The sequence below is a fragment of the Eretmochelys imbricata genome, chromosome 3 (assembly GCF_965152235.1).
Source record: "Eretmochelys imbricata isolate rEreImb1 chromosome 3, rEreImb1.hap1, whole genome shotgun sequence".
Lineage (NCBI taxonomy): Eukaryota > Metazoa > Chordata > Testudines > Cheloniidae > Eretmochelys > Eretmochelys imbricata.
The window spans coordinates 60,249,771-60,269,254 of NC_135574.1; the positions used below are offsets into that span (position 1 = coordinate 60,249,771).

Genomic DNA, 19,484 nt, shown 5'->3' on the forward strand with positions numbered 1-19,484 from the left:
AGCAGTTTCTTAGCTACATGTGTTAATGATGTAACATCTCAGTTTTTTTATAGCCGTTTACATACTTTATAGCTAAAACAATTACATCCTTAAATAAATATGGTATACTGGATTATATAAGAGAACTGCAGTTGACATGAATTGTTGTGAAGATTACCAGACTGATCTCTTAAATATATCAAAAGGGAATGTAAAGGTACCTTGCCTCTATTTATAAGATAAGATTCCTGTCAGTACTTGTTACCGTAAGATAAATCAGGAGATACTTAGTGGAAGAAGAGATTGTGTGTTAAGCTAATTACTATCTAATGTAATGTAGCTCCAGTTGTCCATAACGAATGGAGTCTTTGCTTTCCTAATTTATCATTTATGATAGAAAGTGATCTCCGATGTTAGAAGTACTGTCTTTGAAAACATATTTTTTCCCAAGAGAATGTAGTGCTTGTAAAAGGAGACTAACTCTGCTATGGGTATACAGAGCTAGTTTAATATGGACAGCTGCACTGTGTATGCTTTCTCACTCTGACCTGCCAGTTCTTCTCAACCCTAATTGAAAGAGAGCCCTGTAGTGGTTAATGCTTCATAATTATGAAAACCATGATCTCTTACGTGGATGTCAGCAGCAGATGTTTTAGTTATGATGGCTGCAGGGGCAGGGGATAAGTGGATTCTTGTCTGTTTGAAAAGCTCCATATTCGAATACCAAAGCCCCGGGGTGCTGGAACAATTTTTGCAGTAGGGGTGCGGATGATGGAGACCATGGAAACCATGCATTTGGTGGTTGTTATTACTACTTCAAGCCAAGGGATGCGGCAGCAACCCCAGCACCCTTAGTTCCAGCACCACTGCCAATGCCCTTAGCCATTCAGTCCATCCCACTTCATCCCTGATCTTTTTTTAACACAGACATGTAGTTGTTCTGCTAAGAAAAATTAGATTCCATTATCAGCAAAGCTCTGTCAATATTGTATTCTAATTTTCTCTTAAAAGAGGTTTACAGCATGTTTGGTGGGGGCTTAACATTTCCATGCAAAATTTTGGTCTTGTAAGGGCCTGATCCTGCACCACTGGAGGTAGTGGGAGTTTTGCAGTTTGATTCAGTGGCAGCAGGATTGGAGCCTGCGCGTGTGTGGTGTTTTTTTTTCTTTTTTCTTTTTTAACCATATTAAAATATATTAAAAAATATTTCTCCATATTTTGACTTCTGTTGAAGCTAAAAGTTTCCTTGTTTGAGATGTCTCTTCCCACACATCTAGTTGTACACTGGTTTCTAGCAATAAATGTATAACTTATTGCACATATGAATATCTGACTATATGATGGATTTCTCTAGGTCTCTCTATATTTTTGTGATGTCCAGATGATATAATACTTCATTCTTATATAAGTTTTCATATGTAAATCTTTCAAAGGGCTTTGAAAAGACTTACATTCTCAGGAGATTAGATAGCTGCTTCATAAAGCCAAAATATGGTAAATAGACATTTTAAAATACATGTAAACATAGATTTACCTAACTGGCTTTAGATTTACCCAATGTGCTTGGAACCTTTTTTGATCACGTATTTCTTAACATTTGAAGTCATGAACAACTTTTAAACAGTAAAACCAAGAAAAAAATGCAAAGCTGGGAAAAGCACACTGGAGTGTAAAGGCTGATCGTTAGAAGAAGAAAAGCCAAAGGACATGTTCTCCTTTTCCAGACGATTAAAAAAAAGCAAACACCCATTCCTTTTTTAGCATATAAACAAAATGTCATTTATATTTCGATTTGTGTCCAGTTTTGCACCTCCCCCCCATTACTGATAAACTGATATCCTAGTCTTTGTAAAAGCATAGTAAACTGTAATTAATAAATAAATAAACACAAAGCAAAATTCAAATCATGATACCATCATGGTGGCACCTGATGAATATTTTGTTACCTGATGAATATTTTGTTACATTGAAGAGTATTTATTTATTTTATTGGCTTTTCTATGGCACTTATCGCTATGGTGTCTGAGTTTATCTTCACAACGCTCCTATGAGGTTGGGAAGATGTAACTATGTTTTACAGCTAGTGTAGTTAGGCTCAGAGTGATTGAATTACCCAAAATCACATATGAAGGCTGTATCTGAATTGGGACTAGAACCCAGGTTTTCAGGGTTCTAGTCCAGTGCCTTAAGCAAAAGACTTCTTCCTTCATCCTTGCAGTCTCAAGTGCTTAACAGTGAAAAGATTCTGAAACTTAATGATGTCTCTGTTTTTTGCTTTGTTTTCTAGGGTACCCTTGAAAGTAGAACAAGCAAATAATGCACGTGATGCGTTGGCTAAAACTGTATATAGTCACCTTTTTGATCATGTGGTAAACAGAGTAAACCAGTGTTTTCCATTTGAAACCTCTTCTTTCTTCATTGGCGTTCTAGATATAGCTGGTTTTGGTAAGTGCTCTTTTTTTCTTTTTTTTTTTTTTTTTTACCAGTTTCATGTTTCCCAGAGTTTACCTATTCTACTGCTATCAGAGATGCAGTGATTCATACATGATTTTGTGGTAGAAAGTTCTTGGATTCTCTTGTCCTTTATCATTCGTGTATGTGTACACACTGTAGGTAGGTATAATGGTATATTAATGAGAGTGGACACTATTCAGATTATTCTAAGATATGAAGGTATACGGGAGTTTCTCAAGATGTTAACAGAATCTCTAAATCATGAATGTGAAGCTGGACAGGTCTGTTTGTTTGAAACTGGACTTCAGAACACTGGGGTGTCTACACAGACTCTACTTTTTCCTGTGTGTAGCTCTGTCCAGCCTGTGCAGTTTGAGTCCAAGAAAATTCCCAGACTAGGCCTGGCAGAATTTGATTTTTACAGTTTTGGTGGATAATATAGATGTTTGTTTTTAAGCATTATTTTCAATTTTAATTGATTTAAAGGTTTACAGATGTGGGAAGTTAGCGGGGGAGAGGTCATACAATAATTATTTAATGACAGTAGATGTTGAGAGTCAAAAAGTAAGTTTTATAACTATTAAAACAAATTGGCAACATCACGTTTCAAAATATACAAAGTAAATGTCTTTAAATCATGTTCTTAAGTAGCATTTTTCTTACTTTTTCCTATGTGTAAATTTTGATTGTTATCTACAGCAGTATTTTTTCATCAATTTAATTAACATTTACTGATAAAAATCTGATCCTTCCCAGCCCTCTCTGGTTTTAACAGCAGCACTGACTACTCACTATTCTGGGGGGAGTCTTCCTCCTTAGAGATGTTAGTATAAAGCTATACTGAGCTGTCCAAGCCTTCCTTTTTCCTTGAGTGGGGTCTGGTTCTGGACAACCAATGAGATCACGAGCAGCATTGAATGTGCTTACAGTTTCTCATACAATCTTAGGGGGAGTGGAGTATACTGACTGATATGCAGATGAAAAAGAGACTCAGGCCTGGTCTATAGTACAGAGTTAGGTTAACATAAAGCAGCTTACTTCAACCTAATTATGTCAGTGTACACACTACTGCCTTGTCCCACTGATGTAAGTGCCCTACTACACCCACATAATAACTCCACCTCCACAAGAGGCTTAGCGCTTATGTTGGTGTATTTAGGGCGATGCAGTGTCTGTGTAGACACTGCCTTACTTACATTGGCTGACCAGTTTTCTTGTCAATTTCACAGCTCCATGCTGGAGCTGTGAAATTGACAAGAAAGCCAGGTAGCTAGAGTTTGGCTGCCCCCCCTCCCCCAGCTCTCCATTCCCAGACGAGCTGCTACCTAGAGGCTCCCCGCCCAGCGAGGTGAGAAGTCTGTGCGGCTGCTCCTCCCCCCTTCCCAGCTGGGAGCCTAGGGGGCAGCTGATCTCTCCACGGGGAGCCATGAGCCCTGGCTCTCAGCCCCCCACACTTCCCCTCTTCAGTTGGTGGACACACTCTTGTTGAGGATGCACGCCACCAACAGAAGGAGAGTAGTGTGGACATCAGCCACCACAGTGATGGCCAGGGGAGTCACAGGTGGTATGGCTCTTGTAAGGGCTGTGCTGTGAAGTAGCTTCAGGGTGGTAGTGTGGAGATAATGTCCTTTTTCCGCTGCATTTTTGCTGTGTATAATAGTAATAACTTGTATTGGAGAGTGTGAGATCAAATATAACTGTCTGCAAGTTGTTGGTTCCAGAAACATGAACTTTCACATCCTTTTTATTTCTGGTTTATACCCAACTTATTACAGGTACTATGAGACTCAGTAAAACCACTTCATTCAATGGATCTTTTTATGGATCCGAACAAAAGATTTGATGTGAAAATGTTAACTCTATTAAACTCCCCCCCGCCCAAACATTATATAACTAAATTCTCAGAATACTAACTTATCATAATTCAAAGCAGTTTAACATTTTGTTTTTCAGAATATTTTGAACACAACAGTTTTGAACAGTTTTGTATAAACTACTGTAATGAAAAGCTGCAGCAATTCTTCAATGAAAGGATTCTGAAAGAGGTAATTTATATCCCACTTCATGTCTGAGTAACCCACTGACTTTTCGGAAAAGAAAAGTAAGATAAGGGTATGTGAAATAGCAACGCTTTCCGTAAATTTTGTTAATTTCCTTTTTAATTACAATTAAAGAGCCTTGTGTGTCTGTTATAGTGTCGAGTCAGGTGTATATGTGAGAAGTGTAGTTTGCTCTTGGTTGAAGCATTTTTCTTTTGTTGAATATGTCAGAATCTTTCCCAGTCTGAGTTGGTTGGTGCTTTGTTCATCTTCGGGAACATGCATTAAGAGCAATGCACCTCACATCTTCCTGTACTAAGCAATTATTATTATTAATTGTAGCGTTTTAGCATCTAGATGCCAGAGGCAGAATAAACGTACAATGGAGACAGTCCTGAATCTGAAGAGTTTACAATCTGAGTATGAGATTATAGGCCACAGATGTGGGTTGGGGGTGGGAAGCACAAGGAAACAATGACATATCAGTCAGTTTGATAAACCGGTCACAGCACATGAAATGCCTAACCATTGTTTAGTGTAGGCTTTGTGGCAGAGAAGATTTCTACAGAGGGATCTGAAAGAGGATTACAAGGTGAAATCTAAACTGCACCATTTTTGTGGCTTTCCTTGTCTTCCCCGTGCAAAAGGAGAGAGAGTTCAGAGGCCCTTATTTAACTGCATGTGTCCCATGACTGCACAGGTTTTTTGGCACTACTCCAACTGCCCTGCTTAATTAAGAAATACTCTCTCCTCAAATTGTACTATCAAATGTGACCCATTCTCAGCAAGTAGTGCTCATGAAATCAGTATGTTTGAAACTGATCTAGGACTTAAAAGTAGTGAATAAAAACTAAAATAACACTTTTGTGTTCAGGTTGGACTTCTGCTGCATCTTGAAAAGACTTTGTTGAAAACCAGTATGATTGGATAAGCTACTGGTTAAACTCTGAAAAGGGCCATTGGTACTTTGGCTGGGGCAACCTGAGAAGAGCAAGACTCAGAAACAGCTCCTTATCTTGTGTCTGCCTGTAATTTTGAAGAGCTAGGTAGGAAAGGGATAAGAGCATGAGAGGTCAAAGAGGTTTATTGTATTCCTAAAGAACAAGAGTAATGGATTGGGCAGATTGAAGAGGCTCCTCTGAACACTGGGTGAAGTGAGCCAGGGTTTTTAGAAGCTCAGGGCAAGAAAGAAGCTGGCTGCTATGGCACAGTTTCATCCCCAGGAACTAATTAACTTTAATTTTAGGACTGTGTTGACTTGTGACCTGAAAACATTTGCTACATAAGTCACTGAAAGAGAATATCAAACTCCACCATGCAATCAGAAAAGTGACTTTGTAATCATGGTTTAAGAACTTCTGGATGAACTCCCAGATAGAGCTGTTTTCAGAAAAACTGAATCAGTGACTAAACTGTTGGAAAATCAGGTTTTCATCAGACTTGTGAGAGAGAGGATTTTTCTTGTCAGAGTACCCTTTTTCCTCTGCATGGCAGGAACATTAAGAAAATACTTCAAATTCCAAGGCCAAAAACTTTTAAAAAGTCTTGTGGTCTCTGTGATGGCATTTAATCACCTACAAAAATCCTGAGCTTTTGGAGTTCTTGGATTCTTTGTTGGATAGATGTTGTCCTGATAGTCTGAGATTGTATGGAGATAGCAGGACTTGGAGCTAATATTCTCATCAGTCTTACTAGCTGTATTTAAATTTAATTTACTTCCTTTATAAGACTCACTAAATTATTTATAGCAGTAAGCACTTTAAAAAATTTTTTTTGAAGCTAACAGTAACTAAAACTCTTTTGGGTTCGATCTGGTGGTAGCCCTTTTTTTCTAGGAGATTGAAGTTAGAAGGACATACAAGCTTTACTTTTGAAGGTGAGATAAGACTTTGTGAGATGGTACTTTCAGAGAACAGTTACAAATAACTAATTTTCATTACTTTATAAAGCATACTAGAAAACTAGGTAAAAGGCGAGATTATACTGAGTAGCATTTTTCTGAGCAAATAGTTATTGTACTGCAATTACCTTGAAGATATACCAAAGCCAAGCAGATTCTTTTAACTTTTTAAATGTGAAACTATTGTTTACAGTGCTTTTCTTAAAAGTTTGGATACTATTTGAGCTGCTTCACCTGTCACATTTGCTGGGTTAAAGCCTATCGTGGCCAAAGGAAAGATTGTATATTTAGCAATATGCCTAGCAGGCTATTGCAGACATAAATTTGCTAAGACAGGCCAATAATTAGGAAATAAAAAAAGCTGTTCTCTGCCTATTCATGGGAGTACTTGGAAGAATATTTAGTTAAAATTACAATACATTGAAAAACAGTAATTGATGCATACTCAGAGCTTGCAAGCTTTGTGCAGATGAAAGTGGCATTTGAGTATATAATCAAATAATTTTAATAGTTTGAACTCTTTAGATTGGGTTTCATTTAGTGACTTATAATGTGAGATGGCTTTAGAGTTTGTTACTACATTTAAATGAAATATAACATTGTGGAGAGAGGATGATTTCTCCAAAATGTATCTAAAGTTTAATTGTTTCTCTTACAAGCCCTATCTGAATGCCACCCTCTAATTTTGTCAGAAGTAAATCAATCTGTCTGAATGTCCTTGTGGACTGGTGACATATAGGAATAGTGTTTTGCCACAAGTTTGAGGAGTTATAGGACAAGATATTTGCAAGATCAGAAGTTTGAAAACATGAGTTCATATCCCCTGAAAAGTACCTTAACTCTTTTTTCTATTTCATATTTTTAGAGCAGCTTGGCATAGAAATTCTAAACTTAATTTATTCTATTTATTCTTATTGATGACTTCAACAAGGTGAATTTTGTAGTTTCCTGAAAGGTTTACTCTGGACTTGTGGGAATTCCTGAGTACCTCAAATTCTAGAGCCTATGTGTGGAGTTTTAGATGTCTGGAGCCACTGCCTTTGAAGTTTAATTTGCATACATACTGGCTGAAAATTTTGAATTAAAGATATAAACATCCATAGGTAAGCCAATAGGCATTCTATGGAACTAATTGTATCTGGGAACCAGCTACTTTCTTGATGGATAGTTTATTCTCAGAGTGTCCTGCATCTTTTAAGGGTTATGATCCTTCTAATTCTATGAAAGAGATCCTAGTATTTCCTTCTCCACGTTTGCATTTGCAGAGCTAGTACAGTGGATATAGGAAGGCTTATTTCTTATATCAGGAGCGGACATTAGCTTTAGAATCAAAGCAAATATATTCATACTCCTAAGCTTTGAGGTCATTCACAACTGTCTTTTTCTACTTGTCCACTCCCTTCTCTTATCACATGACCCCCACCTTCAGTTTTGCTAAAGATGCCAACCTGATCCACTAGTGGGCTGGATGGTATATGGGCTTAGATTCCCTTTATTTAGGACAACTGTTCCTCAGGTGTTCAGTGGAGTTTCATATGTAACACCTTCTTAGACCATCCTCTAGGGTCTGTAAATGTGATTACTATGATGGGGGTCGGCTCTGGGGAGTTTCTAGGCTCCCAACCACCCTACATTTTCCTAGGATAAAATGGAGTTTCCCCTTTACACCAGGCTTTTTGCCCTTCTTTTTGTGGCTTGCACCCACTGTTCATAGGAAACAGCCAGATCCTGTACAGCTGCTTCCTGTACAGAACCTAAAGTGTTATCTCAAATGGTTTCTCTGATCTCAGAGCAAAAGCTCAGTAAATGCCCATATGCACAGGGGTCAGATAACTTGTCATAATCAGCCTCTTCCCCGTTTGCTCATCAAATCACAGATTTTACATACAGATTCTCTGTGACTCATCACCTTTTCAGAGGTTTCTAAATCTCACCCTGTACACGTTAGGGGTAATTTGAAATCTTTGCAACATAGCCTTTTAAAATTCATCATACTTCAAATCCTGTTCAGTTTCCACTTCATTAAACACATTTAATGCTTCACCCGAGAGCTTTGCAATCACTGTGGGCACTTTCTGGGCTTCTGAAATTTTATGTAATTTGCACAGTCTTTCAAAAGTACAGAAGTATTCTTCAAAACAATCTGATCCTTTGTTCTCCGGGGATAATTTATCTCAGCTGGGTGTTCCTTGTGGAGAGGAAACACTTGGGACCTGTGGGATCTGTCTATGCTTTTCCTACCAGCTCAGGTTACACTGTCTTTCCTTCCCTTTTTTTGGGCTGTCCCTTTTTTCAGTTCCATGTTTCTCTAATGGGAAGCTGTCTCCTCTTCCAGGGTTTGCTGATATGCTTCTCCTTGCTGTTGTCTTTCTGCCTCCCACTGACACTCATTTCAGCTTTCCACTTCTGGTATTCACACACTCCTGTCACAGCTGCTCATTCTTTATCTTTCTGTTCAACCTTCAGTCTGGCTATTTCTAATTTCATAAACGTTTCGCTGTTGCTCATTTTTATACTTTCTTTTGTTGCCTGAAATAAATAGAAGAAAACAAACGGTAACTGTTTTGACTGTTCCCAACCTTCTCACGTAAAATCTGCTTTATCAGTGCTTGAAATATGAACTTCAGTCAACCAGTCGGCAGTGTGTAAATCCTGTCCAGACCACACCACTGTGATGTTCTGATCAGGACTCCCAGAATTGTAAGCCACTGTCTTGCTCTTCTGCGTCAGCAAGTGAGAACTTTTCTGCTGCTAAGCTGTGTGTCAGCTCCCTGCCATTCCAGCCTGTCTGCCTTGCCAGCAAACTCCTCGAGAACCTACCAATTTAAACTATGTCTTGTAGGTAACAAGCAGTTAACCCCAGATGTCTCCCTGGGTATTCACTGGACACCCACAGAAAGTATTAAATTCAATGCTTCCTAAGAGACATAGCACACATCAGCCTGTTAGCTTAGCTGAAGACTCAAATTTTACTTCAATATAACAGCACTGAGATGGTTTATAATAAAACTAAGAATATGTTTAAATCTCTGTTCTTTGTAAATAAATGATAATAAGCAAGGGAATAAGAGACAGCTGTGGTTGCAAACAAAACATACTTTTTAGTGTCTAAAACTTAATTTTAGCAAGTTACAAACTGTTACAAGTTAGTTTCCTCTCTTACATCAAGTTATCAGCATCTCTGGTCCTCCTGGCCAAGGGATCCAGCTTTCACAGGCTCAGAGAGTGCTGTTCCCCATGTTCCCTAAATGATGAATAACTAAAATGTCTTTCTGCACCTTCTATTACCAAAAATCCATTCTCTCTGCCTCAAGAGCCGGGAAAGCAGATCCCCCCCCCCCCACTCCGGTGTGCTTAATAAGTTGTCTACTTTGCCACTCATTAGCTTGGTGGCTTTGTTTACCTTATATGTAAATATACTTTCCTTGTACTGTGCCTGTAATCAAGCCAGCCAGACATGCCAATCCACATTCCTTTGTTAGGCTTGGTGTATGCACTGCCTTCCAAACACACTTGAAGAACATATATTTCCAGCACACACACACGTAACTCTTTTTATACAGCCTGTACGCAATGCTTTTTGGGAACAGTGTGTCACTAGTATGTTTCCATATGATACCTTACATAACACCTTTTTATATGCCTCTTATGACAACTGTGTGTTGTGGGTACTGAGTGTGCCAGGCCTGATGTGATTTACGTTATGGTAGGCCCTCTGCCATTTGGCATTGAGGGGCATCGAGGGCCACAACTTATTGGTTAACTTCTCATGTAATAATCTCTATGCCTTCTATCTTGATGTCCATTTTTCATGGAAAAAGAATAGATCCACAATCCTGTTTGGGCCTTCTGGTTGCTGTGTAATATAAGCACATTTGGGAAATGTTTAATGTTCCCAATTTAATTTTTCTATTTGAAAATTCAGCTAAGCCATTTACTGTCCAAGGTGTTATAGAATTATAGAATATTAGGGTTGGAAGAGACCTCAGGAGGTCATCTAGTCCAACCCCCTGCTCAAAGCAGGACCAACCCCAACTAAATCATCCCAGCCAGGGCTTTGTCAAGCCAGGCCTTAAAAACCTCTAAGGATGGAGATTCTACCATCTCCCTAGGTAATCCATTCCAGTGCGTCACCACCCTGTCCTGCAGTTATGTCTGGGTAGCATTAAAAAATCAAATTGAGTTTGGAAAAAAAGTATATTTTTTTGAAAGGTGAGGGGGAACAGGTAGGGAGGAAGGTGGAGAGGAGGAAGAATGATTGAGTCTTCATCTATTTTAGAACTTAGAAACTGCAAAAAAAACCAACAACCCTCCAAAAGCTTATAATGTTCATTTAAAAATGTTTTAAATGTTACCTTTTTTAAAAAACAAAACAAAACCTCTTCATTTTATAATCTCCATGAGACATCTACTACCACACTTTGAGTTGCTGAAGGCACAAAGGAGATATGTATCTGAGAAGTAGCTTAATGGACAAGTCAAACACATTTTATATCTTAATGTTGTTTTCTGAAATATATTTCTGAAACTTTAAGAATTTAAAAATGTTTTGTGTGGTGCTAGTTGCACTTGGTTCTTAGAACCATTTCACATGTCATAAGAGCCACAGCACAGGAGAAACTTTTATGATCATCAGAATGCTCAAATTAGCACTTAAAACATACTGTAAAATAAAATATCCCATGTTGAAAGTGTGAAGGAGAAAAGATCATAATTTTCTCATCAGGTTTATTGTGACATTCTAACCTGGGATTCAGAGATTTTTAGAATATTTTTGTATTCATTTTAGGAAGTCATTATTTTTAATCAAGAATATATTATTTAGACTTTTAAAAAATTCTTGCATATATGTTTGAAAGTAATCAAGTAACCCTGCTAGAAACTAGAAATAAATTAAATTTAAAGATCAGTTTTTCCTGTTAATAATTTTTACATTAATTGTTTTTCACAAAGTGCTGAACTCCAAATTATTCTAACATTTGAAAGTAATATTCTCAAGCCAAATATTGACATCTTACTGAAGTACTTTATCCTCATTTATCTACAATATATATTGTATTGTTAGTGTTAAGGAAATGGAATTGGAACTATATTAAGCCGTATCCAAGCACTTTAAAATCTCCAGGTTGTTTGTTCATTGTCATTATAGAAGTTAAAATTGTCTCTTTTGGTGCATGGGAAAAACTGTGGTAAATGATATTTTCTCTGAAATATTTTTATTTTTTCTATTTTAGGAACAAGAACTTTACCAGAAAGAAGGTCTGGGAGTCAATGAAGTGCACTATGTAGACAATCAGGATTGTATAGGTATGTACTTGAAAACCTTGTATGCTGTTTCATTAAAGTGTTATGGTCCTGGAGCATAGTGGCTTTCAATAGAATAGACCAAAATATGTTTAGCAGTGTAGTAATTTTGTCGTATCAATGACCATCCCAGCACTGGATCCTGCTGTTAGGTTTTAGTCCCTGATGCTGCAACTGTGTCTGTGTGGATGCAGAGATCTCTTCACTGATGCAGTTGCAAGACTGGGGTATATTTATTTTATTTTCTTGTGGCCATTGTTGCAGATGACCCTGCACCTCTCTAAGTACTGCCTGCTTCTGCCCATTGAGTTGTTCCTGCCCAGGGTCAAAGGGGGAGATTTCATCAGAGCCTCTGCAAGTTTGTTTTTGCAGAGAATAAACCAATAGTTCTGTCAGAAATTAATTAAGGGAAGATTCTTCTGCCCTATTCTAGCGGGGTCGTCACCCGCTCCAGACCTGAAGGGGTTCAGTCAGCCCTGGGAGAGCTAAGAGGCTAGGCTGATTGGGAGGGCAGCCTCAACTGGGACCATGCTGCAGTCAGGCCACAACTGGCCTTATATAAGGCTGTGAGCCAGGAGCTCAGGCAGAGAGTCTCTCCCTAGCTGTGGAGAAGAGACGGGCCTGGCTGCTTGAGAGCTCACCAGGGTACCTAGAATGAAGCAGAGCTGGGGAAAGGCCAGAGGAGCTGGGGAGCTCCAGGCTGGAAAACCCCTAGCCTGCAGGCCTTGCTGAAGGCCTAAAGCAGGTAGTGGGGTTGCAGAGTGGCAGCCCAAGGTTAGGCAAAGGCAGCAGGTCCAAATCCTTCTTGCCGACGAGTGGTACAGACTGCAGTCTGCCCCAGTGTGTGGGGGCTAGATGAGGACTGGCAGTAGCCGCTGAGGCAAGGTGGGGATAGAGGGTGGGGATTCCCTGGGGAGGGGAGACCGAGACTGCGGGGGTACTACAGGGGGAAGAACCCTGATGTACAGGGGCACCAGGGTCCGGGAGAGATACGGGGGCCTGAAGCAAGGGGGACACCAGCCTGCAGAGGGCGCTCCGGAGGCTGGAGAGCTAATTCTGAGGATGACCAGCGGGAGGCACCGCACTGGTGAGTCGCCGCGTTGCTACACCTGTTTATATAATAGTAACACACAGAACCCCAATCAGTAATGGAGTCTCATTGTGATAGGTGCAGATAAATATATGCTCAGACATAGTACTTGCCCTGAAGATCTTATAATCTGAGAGTGGTGAACATGTGGAATTTTCCAGGTAAATTAATCAAAACAGATAATGTGAGGTATACAGAGCAATATTTTTCTTGCGTAAGGAGATTAAAAGATCTGTGAACCAAAGCAGAGATGTTTGTATATTTGGAGATAAAGGGTTCCTTCCTTTAAATTTTTTGTCCGATTTTTCCCTATACACTTGTTGCTTGAACAGGGTGAATTAAAAACAAAATAAAAATTTAGATATTGCTATTGTTTTCAGTATGTGAGAGGGTTAAAATGGTCTATCTGCTCCCAACTTCTGTTACCATAATTGGGGTTATCCAGTATGATGAAGAGAGAAACTGACTTTGACATACAATTCAGTGCAGCATTGACTGTGGTAGCTTCAGGATCTCCATTTAGGGAAGCAGTGATGATGGCAGGATATCCCATCTGGCATCAGTTGCAAAGTCACCACTGGTGGTTCCTTCTGAGCATCTATAGATGTGTTCAGACATCTTTCCTCCTAGGCAGACAAGGACATGCATCGCTGGCTCTGCATTGGCCACTGGTAGCCATGTCAGGCAAAGATGACAGCTGGCTGCTGACAGAACAGTAGGAGATGATCCAGGGAAGAAAACCTGAAGGGTAGCAGCAAGAAAAGTGCTGTCTTGTTGTATGAACACAAACCAGCCCCATTTGGTAGTCTGATATGGGTACATTTCCATTAATGTCGTCATGGCTTAAGGAGGTTCCAGTTCCTACAAAAAAAAATCATTTTAAATGATTTCAGATGCCTATTTATTTTTTTTCAAATGTGCCCCAGAAGCAGAAAAGGGCTTTGTTATCTTAGTTAAATGGATGAGAAAAGACAGCAACACTGGTTTCTGTATAAATACATTTTCATTTGAGGCTTTGCTTTTTGTGTTGCTCACTGTTCAGTACTCACACATCTCAGTCTCAGATGGCTCCTTTTTTGCTTTATATTGCACCTTCCAAAATGTTCCAACTTCCAGTGACATCTGATAATTTATAATCAGTAGACTCCTTAAATATAGCGTTGATTTGATATGTCTGTATTTTGAGGGGCGGGGAATCGAATCACACTGTTCTCTGCCTCAGTGGAGATGCTACTGCCAGACACCAGATCTTGGGAATAAAGGATTCTTCTGCCTAAACCTCTGAATTTAATATGGTTTCCTATAATAGAATTAAGGCAGGGCAATAATTGCAGTGAACATCTGTAAGTAGTATTTGAATAAGGTACAGAATAAAGGTAGATTATGTTCGCTTAGGCAGTTACTTTTCAAATCATCATCATCTTTTCCTTTTTCCAAAGCCAAGGTTGGGTAGGGCCAAGGTTGGAAGCAGGTTTCACTTAAATCTGTTTTTGAGCTGCCATTTGAGCTTGTTAAGGTGTTCCCTGGATGGTTTTATATACTGTGTTATACAACTGTCTTCTGGCTGACCGTGGTACCTCTCTCTCTCTCTCTCTCTCACCACTCACTCTTCCACAGAGAACAATTGCAGGCAGTCGGTATGGGGTCATTTTAGCGACATGGTCAAACCGTTGTAGTTAGCACCCTTTGACAATTGTAGTTACTCACTGCACTTTTTCACTTTTCTGTGGATGCTGCCATTTCTTAATTTATCTAGTGTTGTCACACCTACAGCCAGAGGTGCTGGAACAATTTGTATAATGGGGGTGCTGAGAGCCGTTGAACCAAACTATAAATGATGGAAACCACTTCAAGCTAGGGGGTGCTGTCACACTTCCAGCACCTTAGTTCCAGCACCGATGGCCTACAGCACAGGAACCTCATTTCAAATGTTCGTGGCTTTTGCTCCAGGCTCTTTGTCAGTACCCATGTTTCACCACCATAAAGTAATGTGGGTACAATGAGTGTTTTATATAAATCTAGTTTTAGCTGTCACAGATGTTGATTTAACCATCCAAACATTTTTATTCAGGCATGTGAATGTTCTGTTCTCAATAGCTGTCTGCCTGTCTGTGTCCTCTTCACATTATTTGTCATATGTTATGATGGAACCCAAATAGCATAAACCATCTTCTTGTTTGGTTACTACACCATTGATAACTAGTTTAGCCTGTTGCTTGATTTTTGATGTTGCCATTAGTTTGGTCTTTTGTTAATTTGTTTTTAATCCCCATTCTCTGGATGTTGTGTACAAGTTAGTTGCTGCTTTTTGGTCTCATTCCTCCACAGGGAGTATCGTTACAATATTATCTGCAAAGTCAAGATGATTGATGATCTGGTCCCAGTATTCTGCAGCCTCCGCCAATGTTACATAGAGAGATTTGGACTGAGTACACATCCCTGTTTGACTCTACTTTTCACTTCAAACCATTCTGTCGTCTCACCACTGACGCTTACTGCATGCCAAACTAGGCTGTACGGACACTGTGATATTTGAATCCACTTCCTGCTAAAACTGTACCACTTTTCACAGAGTCTGTCTGTTAAGAGTTGAATGCTTTCTGAAAGTCAACGAATGTGCAAAATAAGTTCGTTGATTTCTCCCTCCTCCAAGATTTGACGCAAAACAAATCACTGATTTGTGGTGGACCATCCAGGTATAAATCAGCTAGTGACTCAGAAAGGATTTCCTCTGCTTTTCTTTTCATTTGGCTGAGAATCACTCTTTTGGAATACGTTGCTAGGAATGCTTATAAGACTTATTTCTCTGTAGTTGTCATAATCTGCCAGGTCACTATTCTTAAAGAATGATGCAATAATTTGGTGTTGCCAGGTTTCAGGGACTTCACCCTTTGTCCCTGAATAGTTTGTAAAGGAGCACGACCTTGCTTCTTCCACCATATTTTAACACTTGAGGCAATATACCATCTGTACCAGGTGTCTTGTTGATTTTTCAGGGGCATGACTGCAGTTTCAATTTCTGATTCCAATATGTGTCTTCCTTCATTGTTGCCTTCACAGTTGATAGCCTCAAAGACTATTCATGTTCAATAGCTGATGAAAATATTCTTTCCATGTTCTAAGCTTCTGATCTTTATCGACTATGTAGTTCCCCTGAGCATGGTGTAGCTGACTTCTACAGGTGTTAACTTCTTTGATAGTAATCTGACTTTCTGAAAAAGCCCTCTAGCATTACTTTATGTAAGTATTGTTCAAGTTCTTTGCCTTCTCTCTCAAGCCAGTCTTTCATAGCTTTTTTTTAAACTGTTCTTTTTAATTCCTTGTTGAGCTGTCTGTATTTCTTTTTTCCACTCAGGGTAATCTTTAGCTTTCAGACTTTCTATTTCTTCTTGATAGGTTTTCAGTCTCTGGTGTCACCTAGTCTTTCCTTTTTGGATACAGTCTCATCCCTAAAACCTCCTTGCTCATGGTAGGAATGAAGTATTTTGCCTCCTCCCAGAATTGGTCTACTATTGTGTCCTCTAGGTCTAAGAGAGGGGCAAAGTGGCCACTGATGGTGTTCTGAAAGGTCACCATAGTGTCTGTATTTTTCAGAGCTTTGATAGACCCCTTTGCCGTCTTTTGCAAATTAACACTTCAAAAGCCTAAATACAAACTCAGACCAATCACTACCCCATGGTCTGAGTTTGTATTTAGGCTTCTGTAGACCTTGTAGTCTAGTACATTTGTTTTCCAGTGTTGTTTTACAAGATGGTGTTGATCATGTTTTTTGTAGTACCATCATTAGAAATCTTTATTTCTTTATTGACTCACCTGTGCTGATCTGCTGTGTGTTATTTAAATAGATTGTTGATAGCACAGAACTGAAGTAATCTGTCCCCTCGCTCATTTCTATGCCTTCTTTTCCCAGGTCTCCCAGTCCATATTATCATGCCCCATCTTGGCAGTAAAGTCCCCCCCCTATGTTTTTATGATTCTATGATTGTGAACAAAAAACTTTTAGAGAGGGTTCCGGGAATCTCCTCTTGATGTTCATTGTAAAATTGGCTTCTGACGTTGTCTTCTGCATCTGTTGTGGGTCTGTAGTTTTGTATTATAGTCACAGACCTTGTAATTTAACGCTCATTATGTGAGATGACACATGTATAGCTTTTCAAAGAACTGTAAGCTTTTTCTGGTAATATGAAGGCAATTTCCTTTGTTTGGGCATGTCTTTCCTTCTACGATGCTTTATGGAAAGTTGGCCACTTCCAGTCCAGTTTGTTTCACATATATTGAGAATGTCTATAGAAAAGGATGTAGTTGTAATTTTATCTAACATTCTGGCTTTGCCGCATTGATACAGCCTTCTCATGTTCCAATGTATACTCTTATTCTGTTGCCAAACAATCTGTTCTTTCCTAGCCAACCTTTTGTGGCAGCCGAAATTCCCAAACTGCTGGCGCAGACCTTTTTAGGCTGGGTGTAGTCCAATCTAATTTGATTCTTGCCTGTTTTGTCAGTTTCTTGGCTTAGGTAAATACCTACACTGAAGCGGAGGCAGCCCCCTCCTGTTCACTACTCATGAAGGGTGCCTGAGTTGCATCATGAGGAGGTTAGAGTGAGGCATTGAGTTTGTAATCCCCACTCCCACTTACGGTACCACCACCCTCTCCAGTGCATGCGGAGAGATAGGTGCCTAAGAATAGAAAGCCAGCACACTACGTGCAGCGCCACCTGAACTAGACAAAGTGAGATGCAGATGAGTAGGGTGTCCTAAATCCCACCCCTCCCAATTTTTAGGAGATTTTATCAAGAGTTAGGTGCCTAAGTCTGGGCTGCAGGGAGGCAACGTTTAACTCGGTATTCTTGCCAGCAAGTTGAAAAAGTATGGATTGAATGAATGGACTATAAAATGGATAGAAAGCTGGCTAGATTGTTGGGCTTAACGGGTAGTGATCAACGGCTCAATGTCTAGTTGGCAGCTGGTATCAAGCGGAGTGCCCCAGGGGTTGGTTCTAGGGCTGGTTTTGTTCAACATCTTTATTAATGATCTGGATGGTGGGATGGATTGTACCCTCAGCAAGTTCGCAGATGACACTAAAATGGGGAGAGAGGTAGACATGCTGGAGGGTAGGGATAGGGTCCATAGTGGCCTAGACAAACTGGAGGATTGGGCCAAAAGAAATCTGATGAGGTTCAACAAGGACAAGTGAAGAGTCCTGCACTTAGGATGGAAAAATCCCATGCACGACTACAGGTTGGGGACTAACTGGCTAAGCAGTAGTTCCCCAGAAAAACACCTGGGGATTACAGTGGATGAGAAGCTGGATATGATTCAGCAGTGTGCCCTTGTTGCCAAGAAGGCTAACGGCATATTGGGCTCCATTAGTAGGAGCAGATCGAGGGAAGTGATTATTCCCCTCTATTGGTCACTGGTGAGGCCACATCTGGAGTATTGCGTCCAGTTTTGGGGCCGCCACTACAGAAAGGATGTGGACAAATTGGAGAGAGTCCAGCGGAGGGCAATGAAAATGATCAGGGGGCTGGAGCACATGACTTACAAGGAGAGGCTGAGGGAACTGGGCTTGTTTAGTCTGCAGAAGAGAAGAGTGAGGGGGGATTTGATAGCAGCCTTCAACTACCTGAAGGAGGGTTCCAAAGAGGATGGAGCTCGGCAGTTCTCAGTGGTGGCAGGTGACAGAACAAGGAGCAGTGGTGTCGAGTTTCAGGTCTAGATTGGATATTAGGAAACACTATTTCACTAGAAGGGTGGTGAAGCACTGGAATGAGTTACCTAAGGAGGTGGTGGAATTTCCATCCTTAGAGGTTTTTAAGGCCCAGCTTGACAAATCCCTGGCTGTGATGATTTAGTTGGGGATTGGCCCTGCTTTGAGCAGGAGGTTGGACTAGATGACCTCCTGAGATCGCTTCCAATCCTGATCTTCTATGATTCTGTGAACTCCTCCACTCTGCCTGATGGAGAGAGGATTTGAACAGGGGAGTTTTGCCTCTGAGGAGTTTGTCATAACTACTGTTCTGTGGGATACTCTGATGTGGCTCTCCCATCACTCTGGTTGAAGCTGTTCCATTTTAGATATGTAGAATCACTGGAGCAGAGGGACTGGAGCCTGGGTCTTCCACCATCTAGGTGGGTGTCCTAACCGCCAGGCTATAGAGTCCTCTCTCTCTCTCACCCAATGACTAAGTATTTTTCTAAATTGGAGCAATTTCATCAGAAGAGGTTGAGGAGACCACATCAAAATATCCTATAGCCAGCGTTTTAGAGCAGTCTCTGAAGAGGTTGGAGACCCCCATTCAAATCCTGTCTCCCTATCAAACAGAGGAAGGAGTTGAACCTGAGTCTCCCATATCGTGGGTGAGTGCTCTAGTCAATAGGCTAAAAGTTATAAGGGACCACCACCGCCTCCTCCTCTAGTCAGATTTTGAATGGGTCCCAATCTAGTACGCATGCTCATAGCACACTTGTTGGATCAAGCTCTGAAGGCAAGATAGACTGGAGAACACCTATCTGCACCTAGTTTAAGGATGGTGGTGGGGCTTAAGCATGAGAGAGGCATCCAGATACCTAGAGAGAGGCACTGGGTCTATTCAGAGAGTGGGAACTTAGGCACTTCAATACTTTAATACATAAAAAATGTAGGTTGAGTGAGTTTTGGTGCTTACAGGGCTAGAGATCAGCCAAGAGGGGTTTTGTGGATTTCAGTGGCACTTAAAA

The 19,484-nt window shown here is 40.2% G+C and overlaps 1 protein-coding gene across 6 annotated transcripts in view; it reads left to right on the plus strand.

Moving 5' to 3' along the window:
• Window positions 1-19,484, plus strand: part of MYO6 (myosin VI) — a 176,528-nt gene that overhangs the window by 91,530 nt on the left and 65,514 nt on the right. For all 6 annotated transcript variants that reach the window (XM_077812706.1, XM_077812710.1, XM_077812705.1 and 3 more), the window contains exons 13-15: window positions 2,267-2,424; window positions 4,387-4,478; window positions 11,607-11,679. In XM_077812706.1, the coding sequence (XP_077668832.1) occupies window positions 2,267-2,424; window positions 4,387-4,478; window positions 11,607-11,679 (323 nt within the window). The remainder of the gene's footprint in view (window positions 1-2,266; window positions 2,425-4,386; window positions 4,479-11,606; window positions 11,680-19,484) is intronic.